This window comes from Oncorhynchus masou, chromosome 17 (genome assembly GCF_036934945.1).
Source record: "Oncorhynchus masou masou isolate Uvic2021 chromosome 17, UVic_Omas_1.1, whole genome shotgun sequence".
NCBI classification, from domain to species: domain Eukaryota; kingdom Metazoa; phylum Chordata; class Actinopteri; order Salmoniformes; family Salmonidae; genus Oncorhynchus; species Oncorhynchus masou.
In genome coordinates, this window is record NC_088228.1 from 24,196,174 (window position 1) to 24,212,956 (window position 16,783).

General features: G+C 40.2%; 2 protein-coding genes across 4 annotated transcripts; one reads left to right on the plus strand and one right to left on the minus strand.

Annotated features, from left to right (window-relative positions):
• The first annotated feature begins 1,444 nt into the window (after positions 1–1,444).
• LOC135558737 (suppressor of cytokine signaling 6-like) lies at positions 1,445–5,182 on the plus strand. 3 transcript variants are annotated; one of them, XM_064992818.1, is made up of 2 exons: positions 1,445–2,579; positions 2,709–5,182. In XM_064992818.1, the coding sequence occupies exon 2, from the start codon at positions 2,787–2,789 to the stop codon at positions 4,332–4,334; it is 1,548 nt and encodes a 515-aa protein (XP_064848890.1). In that variant the 5' UTR covers positions 1,445–2,579; positions 2,709–2,786; the 3' UTR covers positions 4,335–5,182. The 3 variants fall into 3 exon arrangements, with proteins under 3 accessions (XP_064848890.1, XP_064848891.1, XP_064848892.1); XM_064992819.1 differs by having other exon boundaries at positions 1,445–2,403; XM_064992820.1 differs by having other exon boundaries at positions 1,445–2,096.
• A 9,917-nt stretch (positions 5,183–15,099) lies between these two features.
• On the minus strand, positions 15,100–16,783 carry LOC135558739 (cerebellin-2-like). The gene is made up of 3 exons (XM_064992823.1): positions 16,449–16,783; positions 16,225–16,344; positions 15,100–16,140 (listed from the first exon to the last, which is right to left on the minus strand). Exons 1-3 carry the CDS (start codon positions 16,719–16,721, stop codon positions 15,943–15,945), a joined length of 591 nt encoding a protein of 196 aa, XP_064848895.1. The 5' UTR covers positions 16,722–16,783; the 3' UTR covers positions 15,100–15,942.

Below are 16,783 nucleotides of genomic sequence, written 5' to 3' on the forward strand. Positions count from 1 at the left end.
GTAGACCTTACTGTGAAAGGCTTAACCAACAATGCAGTTCAAGAAATATAGTTAATATAACACACATACATGAATTATTCATTTTGGTTGCCTATCCTGATGTGAAGTTTGTTCTATAGAAAGTATTTGACTCTAGGGGGATGAGGATTTCAGCAAGGCCATTTTCTTGCCTGCCGAAATCCCCCCCGGCACACTTCAGAATCATTTTGGTTGCTCATGTTGACCAGTAGTGTGTGCCAAAACAAGCAAAATTAGAGTATAAAGAAACATTTATTTTAGAAACATTTTGAGAGTATATTTTCAGTAGGTTAATTGTACATTACTTATACTCTCATACTTACTATCAAGGCAAAGACCCCACAAGAAGTAACATCTTGTTGGCATGGGTGAGGAAGGGTACCACACACTCATCTGGAGATATTACACCTTGTCTCTCTCAGGAATGATCTGAATATATATGTTAATAAAAGTACAACATTATGAAACACTTTATTGATTACAATATAGGGATTAATAACAGAGGTTAATATGAGACTGCAGGGATTCCAGCAGAGTGTGAGTTGAAGTAGTCAAATCTGGAGCTGACAAGGGCTGGAATGTAAATGACGTGATCATCTCGGATTATCTGACATCTGAGAATGGGCAGGTATTCCCTCAGATGAAGAGCATCTCCGTCTTGCTGATTATGTGCTGACATCCAGGTGGAAATGTCACCTGCATATCTGATGTATGAAAAGAGATAAGGGATAAGTTGAGAGTCCTGTGAATATGTATATGTACTGTACGTGTATGTGTATATATATATTTTTTTTAAATTTCTATTATTATCATTATTGTGTTTTGTGGTGGGGGGAGGTTGATGGGGATGGTGAAGGTGCTTGGGGTGTCCTATTGAGGGCGAAGGGACTTATTGGGGAAGGGATTCTTCATGGAGGCACATTCAGTCATAGTTTTGTTTATTATATTATTATACATATATTATTATTTGTATTTTTTAATGTATATTATTATAACAGTTTACTGTAATTATGGATATGTTTTTAATGTATCATTATTATTGTATTATTACTACTGTACCTACATTCTTAAAAATTAAAACAGAAAAAGTAAAACATTTTTTAGGAAAAGCCATAAGAGGGAAAAGCAGGATGGGATGGGGGATTGAGGGATGGATAGAGAGAACAGTAGAGGGCTCTGAAATGTATTAATGCTGAAATAACCACTTCCTTTTGTGACTAGTCTAATACTTCCTGTGGCACTCATCAGAGGGCATGATAGGTCACCAAAATGTTTCTGAATCGTGCCAGACCTTGCAGTCCCAAAATAGAAGGGAGGGGGGGGGGGGTCGGCAGGCAAGAAAACGGCGAATTTTGGCATAGATTTAGTTATAGCACCTGAAACAAATAGCCAAACCGAAAACCGAAAACAGATATTACCAGTGCCTCCCCCGCGATCAAACCGACATAATAATTATAAAATGAAACGCAGCCTAACGTGATAAGAAATCCCAACTCGCAAGCAAGTCGCAGCAATGAAGAATTGAGTGCGTACGCGTTCACGCGAAGGGGGTTCTGGCAGGGGGAGCATTTAGGCACAACATTAGCAGTGGAAGAAGATGAACAATTTGGATTTTGGCCAACGTTCTGCACATTTTCTCATTAATGACAAATTTGATCTCAATACAATTTCCTGTTCCCAAAACTACAATCTGTTTCGAATAGAGTGGACACAGTTTTGTAGACTTTACCCTTTGTCGCATAGGCGAATTGAGAAATATGCATATATTTTCTCGAACGCGCCAATAGGATCTCGCGAGCTTGTATTTGGCTCTGCACAACTCTTTGCTTGTTCTGCCCACTATGACTCATTTGATTCCATTGGATAGGACAGACAGGCTGTGGTTTACTTTAGTTATACAATTATTTTCTTCAATCCCGGGACTGGTCTGCTTCGCAAGCGTTCCTGGTAGTCTCGCGATGTTGCATCTCGGGGTTTAGAAACTCTGACCCCGTCGAAGAAGTATCTATTTTCCCACAATGCAAGCGTCATGTAAACAAAGGACAACGACAGGAAGGGAGACTGAAAAGTTCCAGCTAGTTGAGTACCTAGTTACAAATGTGCAACTTGCTACAGCATTTCTGCAATGGATATACCAACAATATAAATATATTTAAGTAGATAACTAACCAGTTTGACATAGTTTGTATTGTTTTTCGGTTGTCTCGTGTGGGGTCTCTACTTCCAGTTAGCTTGCTACGGTAACGTTAGTTAACTTGCGTGCCTAGCAGCTAACAGTAGCTATAGTACTTTGTCTCAAAATGCATCGGTCTTGGCAGTTTCATATGGAAACAGTTTTTAAAAGAGGGTGACGGGTAATATCAAAAGTGAATCGAAGTAAAGAAGGTAACTAGCTAACTTAGTTTCTTGGGTGGACCACCAGCTGGCTAGCAAGCTAACGTTAGCCTCAAATGACTAGATGAAAGGGGAAGTTATCGGTGTCTTTGCTTTTACTAGCAGCAGGCTGTATCTATCAGGCTTCTTCACCAATCAACAGCAGTTGAAAAACATACTGTAGAAAGGTAGTCATGATTGATAAAACTGCAGTATTCAATTCGACGTTATTGCAAATTCTGCAAGGCTATGTTGTAGTCTTTGTATTTCCTCGATGTGGAATAAATGAATGGAAAAATATGTTTGATCTTTTTCAGGGATGACAGCTTTTGGAGGACAACCTTTGTGGCCATCCATACATCCATGAGCCTCCCCACGTCTGAGGGACTTCCACAATGAAGAAAATCTGTCTGAAAACGATACGAAAGTCATTCAACCTAAAAAGCAGAGAGGAGGGAAAGGATATTGTACCACAGCCAAATTCAGCTACCGACATCTCAACAGATTCAGTGTTTGGAAAATGTTACAGCAAAGAACTTGTTCGTAACGACTTCAATCATGAGGAGGAGAAAGGCCCTAAGAACCGCTCCAAGGGTGAGAGTCTTATGGGATCACTGAAAAGAAGGCTTTCGGCAAAGCAGAAAAATAAAATCAAGGAAAGTTCCACATCGGTGACCAGTGAAGATGACACAGTCTTGTGCTCCTCAGCACCCATATTCTTTCATGATGTCAAATCACAACACCATCTAAGATCTAATAGTCACCATTATAGCCCCACGCCATGGGCCCTCAGGGCAGCAAATTCTGAGGAAACATGCATTAGAATGGATGGGAAAGTGAAAGCTATGATACATTCATCAGACCCAAGCCCATCTCTGAATGGCATTCTGAAAGAATTCCCAGACCCCCAGAGGGATAGGCCTTTTCAGGATTCAACCGAGAACACTGAGCCTCAGAATGGTGATTTGCATCTAGGTATTGACCATGAAAATGTACCTGCCATCATTGGACTAGCATCTCAGGACTATATACACTATGCAATGCCTATAGATGATGAATTTGACCCTGCAGAAGGTTTGGATAGTTCCTCTCCAATGCATGAGGTGCCTCAGCCTGAGCGATTCCCTCCTTTTGTAGATGAAGAGCCCATTGACCAGGAGAAGCTGATGTCACCAGATATATTCATGGACCCATCTGTGAATCGACTGCTCTCTGATGCTGAATGTGCCTTGATTCAGGACTCTAGAATAGAGCCTCCTCTCTCCCCCTTACTCTCTCTGCCACCTGGTAGTCACATCCGAAGGAGTTTCCTAGTATATGGTGGTTCTTCTCACTCACATGGTGCAGAGAGAGTTTTGCATCATCTCAACTTTGACCCCAATTCAGTCCCTGGCGTTGGCAGGGTTTATGATGCTGTTCAGCACAGCGGGCCCATGATTGTAACCAGCCTTACAGTAGAGCTAAAGAAACTGGCCAAGCAGGGTTGGTACTGGGGTCCTATAACGCGTTGGGAAGCTGAGGAAAAACTTGCCAGCCTGCCAGATGGGTCATTCTTGGTGCGAGACAGCTCAGACGATCGTTATCTTTTGAGCTTGAGCTTTCGTTCACAGGGTAAGACCCTCCACACCAGGATTGAACACTCCAATGGTAGTTTCAGTTTCTACGAACAGCCAGATGTGGAGGGTCACATATCAATAGTGGAACTCATAGAATGTTCAATCATAGATTCTGAGAGTGGAGCCTTTTGCTATTCACGATCTCGCACACCAGGGACTGCAATGTATCCTGTCCGACTTACAAACCCTATCTCAAGGTTTATGCAGGTGCGCTCCATGCAGTACCTCTGTCGGTTTGTCATCCGTCAGTACACACGGATCGACCTTATCCAGAAGTTGCCTTTGCCAAACAAGATGAAAGATTACTTGCAGGAAAAGCACTACTGAAGGGCTTAAATTAAACTCAGTTGGACTTTCTTGCACATTTTTGATCAGTGATATATTGACTTAGTCCTCATTTTTACATTTTTTTTACCCCTTTTCTTGGCTGTTACAAATACTTTTTGTGAATTTGATTTCAATACATGTAACACAGTACAATGTCTCCCTATCTAGTGATCTGTTCAACAGCCAATGCCAGCAACTGATATATATATATAGAGCATACAGTTATACTCCCAACCTCAAAGCAAAGAATTGAAATTGAACTGTAATCAAATCTACATTTAAAAAATTAGCATTGGATTATTTCTTTTAATTGTGTTTTGATGGACCAAGTGTTTTGTTATATAAAGCACAAATGGTTCTAATCATTACTACACTCCACATTTCTGCATTGTCCTATGTGGTTTGTTGTCTTACATTAAACTAGTTTGTTAGTACTGTAGCTACTAGCTAGTATGAGTTTGATACCTGAAAGTTCTCTCTGCTCAGTCTTTAGTAAAGTTGTTTTTCTTTTGCTTCAGTGATGGTTTCTCATTGCATGTTAATTATATTGAGTATATGGAGAAAGAAAATTTAAGTACAACATCTGATGCTGTAATTTGGGAGAACTAATCGTCATCGACTGTATTGGCATAAATCGAGATAATGGCTTGTTTGTGCAGCCTAAACTTGACTGTTTGCCTGTCACTGTAAGGATAAAATGCCTCACCTTGTTACTTTTCAGGTCATGAAATGCTACCTACTTGTTTTGGTATGTCTCACCCCCCCCTTTTGAAAGGCTGTACTTCAATTTATTGCACATCTTCAATGAGGGGTGTTTATGATTGTTAATAAACTGCATTCACAGATAATTTTTACCTTTATTTAACTAGGCAAGTCAGTTAAGAATAAATCCTTATTTTTAATGACAGCCTAGGAACATTGGGTTAACTGCCTGTTCAGGGGCAGAATGACAGATTTGTACCTTGTCAGCTCAGGGATTTGAACTTGTAACCTTTTAGTTACTAGTCCAACGCTCTAACCACTGGGCTACCGCCACCCCATGATCTAGAAGAAAAAGAAACTCACACCTATAAAGACGAGGTGCTGGCTAGCGGAGTAGAAACTTGAAAATGAAAATAAAAGAGAGCCGCACACTCTTGGAGCTCAGATGCAAACATTTAATACCAACTTTTCGACAGCCAAGCTGTCTTCATCAGGGTATGATGAAGACACCCTGATGAAGACAGCTTGGCTGTCGAAACGTTGGTATTACATTTTTGCATCTGAGCTCCAAGAGTGTGCGGCTCTCTTTTATTTTTATTTTCAATTCTCTACCGCCACCCCATAACATAGTCTGTCTGTTCTTAATCATCATTATACAGAATGTTTTCATTTGGAAATGTTACTCTATGAACTTAATATTACGCAATAGATATTTAAAACCAGTGTCTCTGTACTTCTCAAACTTCAGAGATCAGGGGCGTATTCAGTAGGCCGATTCTGTAGCAATAGGTTTCTTAAACAGAAACAAATGGAACGAAAAGGGAGGGACCTACCTGAATTTGTCCAATAGAAACAAATGTTCTGTTTGTAACTGTTTGGACTAATGATTACACCCCAGGAACTGTCCTCCAGTTAAAGTGGTGTTGAAACCTAATCCCACACCTTCTCAACATGTGTCTCTGGATCCTGTATCTCTCAGGCGACTGCAAAGTAACCTCTGCCCTGCCAGCTGCCCCAACCATCAGACCAGAGTTGCCTGCTTTCTTAATGCGCTATGACTAGAGTTGCAAAGGGAGGGTACATTACTAGTAACTTTATACGTTTACCAGTAAACAACCAGAATTTTGTAAACTTTAAAGGATTTTATGGAATTTTCTTAAAAGTAAAATATATAAAATAAGATGATTTTATAATTTTAAAAAATGAAATGACAAATCTAAATGATCCTAAATGTAATAAAATAGCATATTTTCTTTTTTCATATTTATTTTTATAGTAGAGGTATCATTGTACGTTTTATTTTCCATCAGTCCACCCATAGGATGCACAGTCACACTGTAATCACAGTACTTGCAGTGGGTTCTTGGCCCTGCAGAATAATTTGTCACATTGATACTTTATTCTGAATGTCATCTGCCATCACTAACCCCAGAAAGCTTCTCATCCAGTGCAGCATGTATCTTCTTCACATTAGAGGGGTTCTTATGCAGCACAATTTCAGATAATACAGTGGAACGCCATGCATGCTCAGCCATTGACAGCTTCACTGAAGTATGAGATTACTTTGAGCTGGATGCCTACACATGCAGATGTAGCCAGATATCTTGTTTGACAATCAGGATGAAGATTGAATCTGTCCTTAGTGGGTAAATATGGAAATTATTTTGCGCATTCTACCTTAATGTCAAGGTTGCCATGGGAAAATGGGCTTGGGATTCATTCAATAAGATCTAAAGAAGAATATGAATATCAAAATGGCAAAGAAATTGACATTTTACCACCCCAAAAGGAGGAGTGCAATAGATCATTCTAAAATACCACTTTTATTATGAATTCAGACAACCTTTGCCAAAGACTACTCTTGACAAACAACAATGTGAAGAGCTTGTGCCTGCCTATTGAGTTAATCAGGATGAGGATAAGATTAAATAACAGCTTTGAACAGATGCCCTTATTCATAATTTACACACTGCCTCTGTGAACCAATAGAGGGATATTTTCCTAACTGTCAGCAGGAAGTTAACTGAGCACAATAATAAAACTAACACACTCACAATGAAAAACACCATCCCTCTATCATAGACCTATCCACACATAGACAACTGAATAATGAATGAAGACTGTCTCCCAATAATAATGCTAATTGTCAATGTAGATGTTCATTTTGTTTCATGTACGTGCATGGTTGGGGAGTAACGGAGTACATGTAAGGCATAACAAAAAAACGGTAACTGTATTCCGTTATGTTACCAGCTAAAATATTGTAATCAGATTACAGATACTTTTGAAAAACTAGATGATTACTTCGGGGATTACTTTTAAATTCAGAAAGGATAATGGACACATGCTCAAATTCAAACACTTTTGATAGACTTAAAGGGGAAATCTGTAGTTGCTACATCCATTTTTATGCTTCTAAATTATATATCTTATTATATATCACATCTCCCAAGATGGCATAGCAGTCAGACGTCCTTTGTCCTCATCTTGTCCTGTCCCATATGTATATATATATTTACATCTTTCTTCGCATATCTTTTTTAAATATATTTTATTTTCTAAACTCAACTTCAAAACACTCTCCTGCAACCCACCTTACCAATATTTTTTTTAAAGTATTATCTGAAATCCACAATAGAAGCTAGCCAGAAGCTAGCCAGTTTACTGGCCAATGCTAGTATTCAGCTAACCACGGTTGGTGGTCATCAGCTATCCTTTAGCTCGAAAAGCTATCGCCAGTTTTGTACAACGCGACTCAGACCAGAACATACCGGACCTATTTTTCTCTCCATATCCACGGATTTCTACCGCAAGCTCTGGACATTTATACCTGGATCTTGCTGCAATCTGAGTGACTATTGGCCTACGTCAGTCCCGGAGCAAACATCCATTTTTCCGGAGCTAGCCAGCTGAAGAGTTCCATCAGCCACTCCTGGGCTACAATCACCTATAAGGACCCGTTTTACTGCCGATGTGGAGCCCCATCGGGCCTACACGACTGGACTACCGACGTTATCTGCCCGAGGGAGTTATCCAACTGGCCCTTCCGCTGCGACGTTACCTGAACGCCCATCTTCGGCCCGCTAATCGTTAGCTGTCTTATCGACTGCTATCTGAATAGGTCTATCGGAAAATTTTCTTGGGTCACTATAACTATATCTATTTTGCCAATTGGATTGGTCCACTCTACCAGACGGAACCCCACTAATCTACCGACGGAAACACACGAGGTGGCTAAAAAAATACCTCCATCCTCTGCCAGCTTGCTACCCCAACCAACCCCACGACTCACTGGACCCTATGATCACTCTGCTAAGCATGCCTCTCCTTAATGTCAATATGCCTTGTCCATTGCTGTTCTGGTTAGTGTTTATTGGCTTATTTCACTGTAGAGCCTCTAGACCTGCTCATTATACCTTATCCATCCTTTCAGTTCCACCACCCACACATGCGATGACATCACCTGGTTTCAATGATGTTTCTAGAGACAATATCTCTCTCATCATCACTCAATGCCTAGGTTTACCTCCACTGTATTCACATCCTACCATACCTTTGTCTGTACATTATATCTTGAAGCTATTTTATTGCCCCGAGACCTCCTTTTACTCTCTGTTCCGGACGTTCTAGACGACCAATTCTAATAGCTTTTAGCCGTACCCTTATCCTACTCCTCCTCTGTTCCTCTGGGGATGTAAAGGTAAATCCAGGCCCTGCAGTGCCCAACTCCACTCCTGTCTTTTGATGACTTCTGTAACCGTAATAGCCTTGGTTTCATGCATGTTAACATTCGAAGCCTCCTCCCTAAGTTTGTTTTATTCACTGCTTTAGCACACTCTGCCAACCCGGATGTTCTAGCCGTGTCTGAATCCTGGCTTAGGAAGACCACCAACAACTCTGAAATCTCCATCCTTAACTACAACATTTTCAGACAAGATAGAACGGCCAAAGGGGGCGGTGTTGCAATCTACTGCAGAGATAGCCTGCAGAGTTCTGTCCTATCCAGGTCTGTACCCAAACAATTTGAACTTATACTTTTAAAAATCCACCTCACTAAAAACAAGTCTCTCACCATTTCCGCCTGCTATAGACCACCCTCTGCCCCCAGCTGTGCTCTGGACACCATATGTCCATTTGCGTGTTTTCAGAATGAAATAGTGTGTGGTCATCACTGTGAGAAGCAGATGGGAGAACATAATTCAACTGGGGTAATCTAAAAAAATAACAAGTCTACCAATGAAGCAGAAAGCAATTTAAGCATCATCTAAATGACTCATTGAAGTAACATAAACCACGTGGTGATTTAGAGACAGTGATAGACTAGTCTTCCATTAACACACTGGAACAACTATAGATCACCGAGAAGAAATGCAACGTTAGCATGTTCCTAACAAGCAATAAGTCTAGCATATGCTGTTGTTTTGGTAAATTCTTGCAAAGAACTATGGCTGTGTTTACAGAGGAAGCCCAAAACTCATCTTTTTTTCACTAATTGGTCTTTTGACCAATCAGATCAGCTCTGAAAATGACGCGAAAACATCAGATAAGATTGGTCAAAAGACCAATTAGTTGAAAAATTATCAGAATTGGGCTGCCTGTGTAGGTAGCCATTCAACTAGCGCTGCTAGAAAAGCTATATTTATGCGTATGTCTATGGCTGTGTTTACACAGGAAGCCTAATTTTGATATTTCATACTAATTGGTCTTTTGACCAATCAGATCAGCTCTTTTGCCAATAATTGGGGAAAATATCAGAATTGGGCAACCGTTGTAAACGCAGCCTGTGATTTTAAAAAATGTAACCATGCAGTTACTTTTCATTTAAGAGAAAAAATAGCATTCTGTGTGCCAAGTGGGCTGCGTTTACACAGTCATCTCAATTCTTAGATCTTTACACTAATTGGTCTTTTGCCCAATCAGATCAGTTAATTTCCAACACTTGTGCCGAAGATCAAAATTGGTCTGTCTGTGTAAACACCAGCTGTGTTTTCCAAAACCGTTAAAAGTCAGGGTTAACTAGGTACAGCCAGGATAAAGGTCAGCTGGGTTTCTGGGAAAAGGACTCTTCCCATCTCGATAAGAAAAGGCAAATACACATGATGTTTCAGAAGCCCTGTTTATACCTGGTTGTAACTTGTGTCCTTTGTACTGACTTTATCTACATTCTGATCTTGCCCACATTTTTAGACAGGTGTAGACAATCAAAAGACAGCTCATTCTGCCCACCTCCGGAGGTAGTCAGACACGCATTGTGTCTGGATATCTTACAAATGTAGACAGATCTGGACAGAGATACCATTTAAATCATAGTTATTCCACCCTCTAAAATCATTGACATGTGGCACGATTAACTGATTACATCAATATGTGTCTTAGAAAATAATATTTATTTAGTTATTGTAAGAATAGCTGTAAATACTTTGCATAAAGAAAGGGACCAGGACATCTGGTCACAATGCAGACAGTGGACAGATTGATAACAGACACATTTAAATACCATATGTTTCTGGAAATGTTGGCCTAACAGAATGTAGATAAGATCAGGACAAAGGACCCATGTTAAAATCAGGTTCAAACGGTACTAGAGAGAGGTATGATTACGGACTTTAACATGCCAGGTGTCGCGCAGAGCAGATTGATTTTGTCCTTGGGCATTCCACTGCTGTGGAATGTGTGAACTGCTATGCAGAGGACAGACATCAAAAGGCTACAGCCGTGTTCACACGCTGAGGAGCTGTTGAGCTGAGTACTTTTTTCTGAAGGCACAGGGTTGCACGCTCACCAGACGTGACTGCTGCTGGGATAAGATGGATACAGTATCCCCATGGATAAGCGAGAGACAGAGACATAGCGCGAGAGAGAGAGAGTGGGGGGGGTTTAAAATGTCAAGGTAAATGATACACATGTCACAGTTAGGTATAGATAGGTGAAATGAAAACTATGTGTACAGTGCCTTCGTATTCAGATCCCTTGACTTTTTCCGCTTTTTGTTAGGTTACAGCCTTACTCTAAAATGGATTAAATTGTTTTTTTTCCCTCATCAATCTACATACAATACCCCATAATGACAAAGAAAAAAACGTTTTTTAGGCATTTTTGATCATTTACATTTAAAAAAAGGAAAAATCACATTTACATAAGTAATCAGAACCTTTACTCAGTACTTTGTTGAAGCATCTTTTGCAGCAATTACAGCCTCGAGTCATCTTGGGTATGACGCTACAAGCTTGGCACACCTGTATTTGGGGAGTATCTCCCATTCTTCTCTGCAGATCCTATCAAGCTCTGTCAAGTTGGATGTGGAGTGTTGCTGCACAGCTATTTCCAGGTCTCTCCAGAGTTGTTCGATCGGGCTCAAGTCCTGGCTCTGGCTGTGCCACTCAAGGACATTCAGAGACTTGTCCCACAGCCACTCCTGCTTTGCCTTGGATGTGTGCTTAGGGTCGTTGTCCTGTTGGAAAGTGAACCGTCGCCCCAGTCTGACATCCTGATCTTTATTTTTTACAGTTTTCTACATTGTAGAATAATAGTGAAGACATCAAAACTATGAAATAACACATATGGAATTATGTATTAACCAAAAAAGTGTTAAACAAATCAAAATATATTTTAGATTCTTCAAAGTAGCCACCCTTTGCTTTGATGACAGCTTTGCACACTCTTGGCATTCTCTCAACCAGCTTCACCTGGAATGCTTTTCCAACAGTCTTGAAGGAGTTCCCACATATGCTGAGCACTTGTTGGCTGCTTTTCCTTCACTCTGCGGTCCAACTCATCCTAAACCATCTCAATTGGGTTGTGGTTGGGCGATTGTGGAGGCCAGGCCATCTGATACAGCACTCCATCACTCTCCTTCTTGGTCAAATAGCCCTTACACAGCCTGGAGGTGTGTTGGGTCATTGTCCTGTTGAAAAACATACATTTGCATAGAGTCATTGAAAAATCCAATTACATCACCACCATCAGAAAAATAGTATCCTAAATAACACCCCCCCCCATTTTTGTATATTTTTTTATATTACAAAACAACAACCTGAATGTTTCTTTTCCTAATAGCACTAACTTTGCTGATAACTTGTTTATTGAGTGAAAATGTACTTACTAGGACTGTGATATGTGGTTGTCTCACCTAGTTATCTTAAGTTGAATGCACTTATTGTATTGTCACTCTTGGATAAGAGAGTCTGCTAAATGACTAAAATGTAAAAACAAAGAATTGCACAATTTAGCAGTCACCCTCCAGCAGTTCTGAGGTCTAACATATTCACACACACACACACACACACACACACACACACACACACACACACACACACACACACACACACACACACACACACACACACACACACACACACACACACACACACAGGGAGAGGTTCTAGTCACTTGTCTTTATTTACAGGTTAAATTGTCCAGTACATATATCAATGCAGTTTTAATTTTGTCAACAAAAATAGTGACTAAAATATTCCTCAAACATCTACTTTTCAGTGTCAATTGATGAGACTAAAATAAAAATTAAAACATTAATTTCAGTTAACTAAAACAAGACGAGACTAAATTATCTGGGAGAGATTGAGAGCTTTTCAGTGGTAAGCACAATTAATATTAGCAGTTTGAAGCACAGTTCAGCAGTGGGAAGGACTGCTGCCACACCCTGCATCAGCTGGTGAGCTGCAGGGGAGCAAGCAATGAGTGTGAGCAGACAAGCATACAGGTTGCGTTCAGGCTCTGCTTCGGTTTATACAATCTTGCTTCCCCGTAGCTAACCAGTCGCCACCAGTCTTCTAGTTAATTACAGTTTTTTACAATCTTTTACACAGTAAAGTGATACTTGAGGCACACTCAGTGAAACCATTAACTCATATACCTAGTCTTCAGACCAATCTGCAAAATTGCACGCCCATTATCTGCTTTATACTCAGTTTGCAATTGTAAAACACACTTTTTGCTAAACAATAAACACAGTTCTCTACATTAGACACATCATTCAAAACTAACAGGTCTTGTGTTTTGTTTGGAAAACACTGCCATTCCAAATGCCACACGCATTTGCCAAGTACTTACACCCAGTGCTCACGTGTGAAAATGAATTTCTTTACTTAGACATCAGAGCTTAAGCAGTATAAATAAGCTTCAGGTTGGCTTTCTTGGTTTGGACAAAAATGGAGGCCAATTTTGGAGAGAGAGATAGAGGAATGAGAGTAAGAGGGGGACAAGGACAAGGAGTAGGAGGAGGAAGAGGACAAAGACGAGGAGGAAGAGGAGGAGGACAAGGACAAGCCTATTTATTTATCTTCTACTGTGTTTGTTTTGTCTGTTACTGTTCATCCCGAAATCTGGATGAAAATTTAAAAAATTGAGAAAGGAACACATTTTATTTTTCCCCCTTGCATTTTTGGTTATAGTGTAAATGTATACGGAATATGCATACATACTGTATATATATGTGTGCACATACATGTACGTGTGAGTGCTATGACAAACTGCTGTGGACTCCACTGCACACTGAACATGCAAAAGACACATGATAGTAGTGTTTTACATTTGTCACATCTGTGTGTAGTTGGGTGTGTATAAGATGTAATCATTTGATGGCTTATGTGTAGAGTTTTGATGCAAAAACATCATTTTGAGAAGAGTTTAAATTGTTTTGAATGAAGTGTTTGGTTTTTCAAGAGATGTGTGACGTTTTGCATGTTGTGTGTGTGTTTTGGCGTTTTGTGCGTAGAGCCTAGAGAAAAGGAGCCATAGTTTCAGAAATCATGTGTAAAGCAATTGTCAAAAACTGTAACTAACCTTTGCCTGGTTAAGAAACACAAGCTACTTTATGAAATTAAAAACAACAGCATTAGCGACCGCATTTTACGTTCATTAAGCACATCGCAGGCCATTCTAAAACTAATCTACTTGCAGACCAGACCATTCATCCAGAATGACTGGGTTTTCCACGACTTTATGGCACCATTCTGGCGCTGCCAATAGAGAGCGGCCTGAGAACGTTCATAACAGCAGGAAGCGACCGAGTGACTGAGGTGACACCTATGAATAGCTGACAACATGGGGCGGTTCAACAGGACCACATTTTTTAAAGCTCAGACAGAAATATGCTATGTAGAACAAACATGCCTCACTGACATGTTGAATAATGGATGTTGGCTCTATTCCTGGGATTTATATAGACCCACTCCTTATTAAATATAACTGTGCGGCCTACCTATATGTGGGAAAAACTAACAGGTTACCTAGGCTTCCCCATTAGCTCACAGCAAAAACCTGACCGTTTTCAAACGCAATTCTATTGTTAGTCTGCTTGTTTTAGTCAATTACAAAACGACATGTAATAATAGTACAACATGTCTAACGATTAATCTTTTCACCGGCTTTATTTCCCTACTTTTGAGCTTAACAGAACCGTAGGTCAGGACTTTTGACCTGGCTACATAAAACAACACAGCCGCTTTTCGGGATGTTTTGTTATTTCAATAGGAAATAATGTTGGTTTTACCCAATTTGTTGTCGTGGGTCAAGGGAATTCTTTATTATTTCTACGTGAATACCGACTGGAACTGTCTGCAATGTTCGAGAAAGTTTTGCAACTGAACGTGGCCCTGGTAACATTAACGTTACCAGTAGCAGATATGCACACATTTGGTGGTACAGAAAAAAATAAAAATGGATAGCAAGCAATTTACTGACTACATTTTTTTCTCGTGACTCCATTCGTTTACTCGAACAACATTGGTGACTCAAACTTGAACTCGAGCACAGGGGACTTGGGACTCAATTCGGACTTGGGTTTTAGTGACTCGACTGCATCACTGGGCAAAACATTCATTCGATCCCGTTCAAAGTCATTAGCCCCTGTTCTACTTTTGGACACCAACGTGGCTGCAACGTCTGTGGAACGTTGATTGCAATGGCCCAGTGACGGAGGTTCAACCCATACGACTGTGCCGATATGTAGGCTGAATTGGGAATGGCCAGATAATCATTACATATTCTAATATATGTTTGTCATTTTTCTGCTGTTGGGGAAGGGAATATGATGTTATGTTATGCATAAAAATATGTTGGTGGGACAAGGTTATGTATGTTTGTGCACATGGGAGTCAGTGATTTATGTTTACTATAGGTTAATGAGACAAAACAAATGTGATGTGACTAAAATGTGACTGAAATTAAAGGGAATTTAGTTTACGAAAATGGTGCACTGTTTGACAATGACCAGACTTAATCATTATTCAAATGACACAAATGTGACTTAATGTTGTAATGTTGCACTGTCAGAACTAGCATAAGCATTTCGCTACACCTGCGATAACAACTGCTAAACACGTGTATGTGACCAATAACATTTGATTTGATTTGGATGTTATTACAAAGTGACTAAGACTGGACTAAACCCTTTAAAAAATGCCAAAATTAACACTGTATCAATGTGAAATATAGGTCCAAATGCCAGCTAGCCTGCATTTGCACACCTTTGGAAAATGTTATTTGATTACAATATTTCAATGGCACTACTGCAACAACGTTGACACTAGAGCCAACACTCAATTGCCAGCTATTGGCTCTGTACGCTTGATATGCGTTTTGTGGTTTCAACAGACAGCTACCGTGTGTCTACGGTCTCAGGACCATGGATAGCTACTGAATGGGCGCAACTGACAAACGCTTGAATAGGCTACTCTTCGCAGTTTCTATAATATCATACCAACAATCAGTCACATTCAGCAATACAAATCCCAACCTCATAGCACGGAATAATTTCGTCATAAATTGCCAAAATAGCCTACTTCATCTCACAGTCAGATATACATGTCTTCATAATTTAAGTCCAGATATGGGCGGCCAACGTCCTTGAAGAAAATAAAAAAGTCACTTGATTTGAGAGTTGTGATTAGAGTGGAAACACCAAGAATCCAGAAAACGTTGAGTACCTCCAGCCACCCATTAGATCCCCCCTCTCAAGCTTCAAGTAGAGTTTGTCCTCCCGTTCCAGGTGCAGAAGGACTGAATTGCTCGCAGCCTCTCGAGTGACATCATGGTCCCCGGCGAAAGCTGATATTATAGGGTATTCATTGTGCATCAAGTTTACCTGCAGAGTGTTATGCAATGGGTATGAAAAAGACATGAAAAGCAATTCAATTGCATCACAAGGCATACCTCCCTATACACTTACCTGTATAGTCTGTCGGTTGTAAACCTTCACCACATGGAAGCTAAAACTGTAAATGCCTCTTCTTGGTGCTTGAAATACACTCGCTTGCAGCTTGAAATGGTTGCCAATGTTCACTAATACCTGCAATGAGAAAAACATCAAACGTCCTAAAGAGCACAAACATACATTGTCAATATTAGCCCATGAAAAGACACAAATCATGAAAGACATAAATATTCTCGAACCTGGTCAAAGTAGATGGTCGGAGACGTATTGCTCATATCAGATGGTTCGTGGTTCGTTCCCCTGAGTGCAGAGAAAGCCACTTTAGTACCGCTTGCCCGGACAGATATCCCGAAGGAAGAGGTCAATGCTCCCTCTACAGACGGGTTCGCATCGCAAACCACCAGACACTTTCCCTCCAAAACAAGAGGTTCTGTGTAATTCTGTCCCAGCGAAAAGGCAACGCCAAATCCTAGGAGGACCAATGATATCATGGTACAAAATCGAAGAAACATTGTCTTCTAAACTGTAAAACAGTTTATGGTTTGCGATTGCTCTGATTATCAGTTTTGTGGCA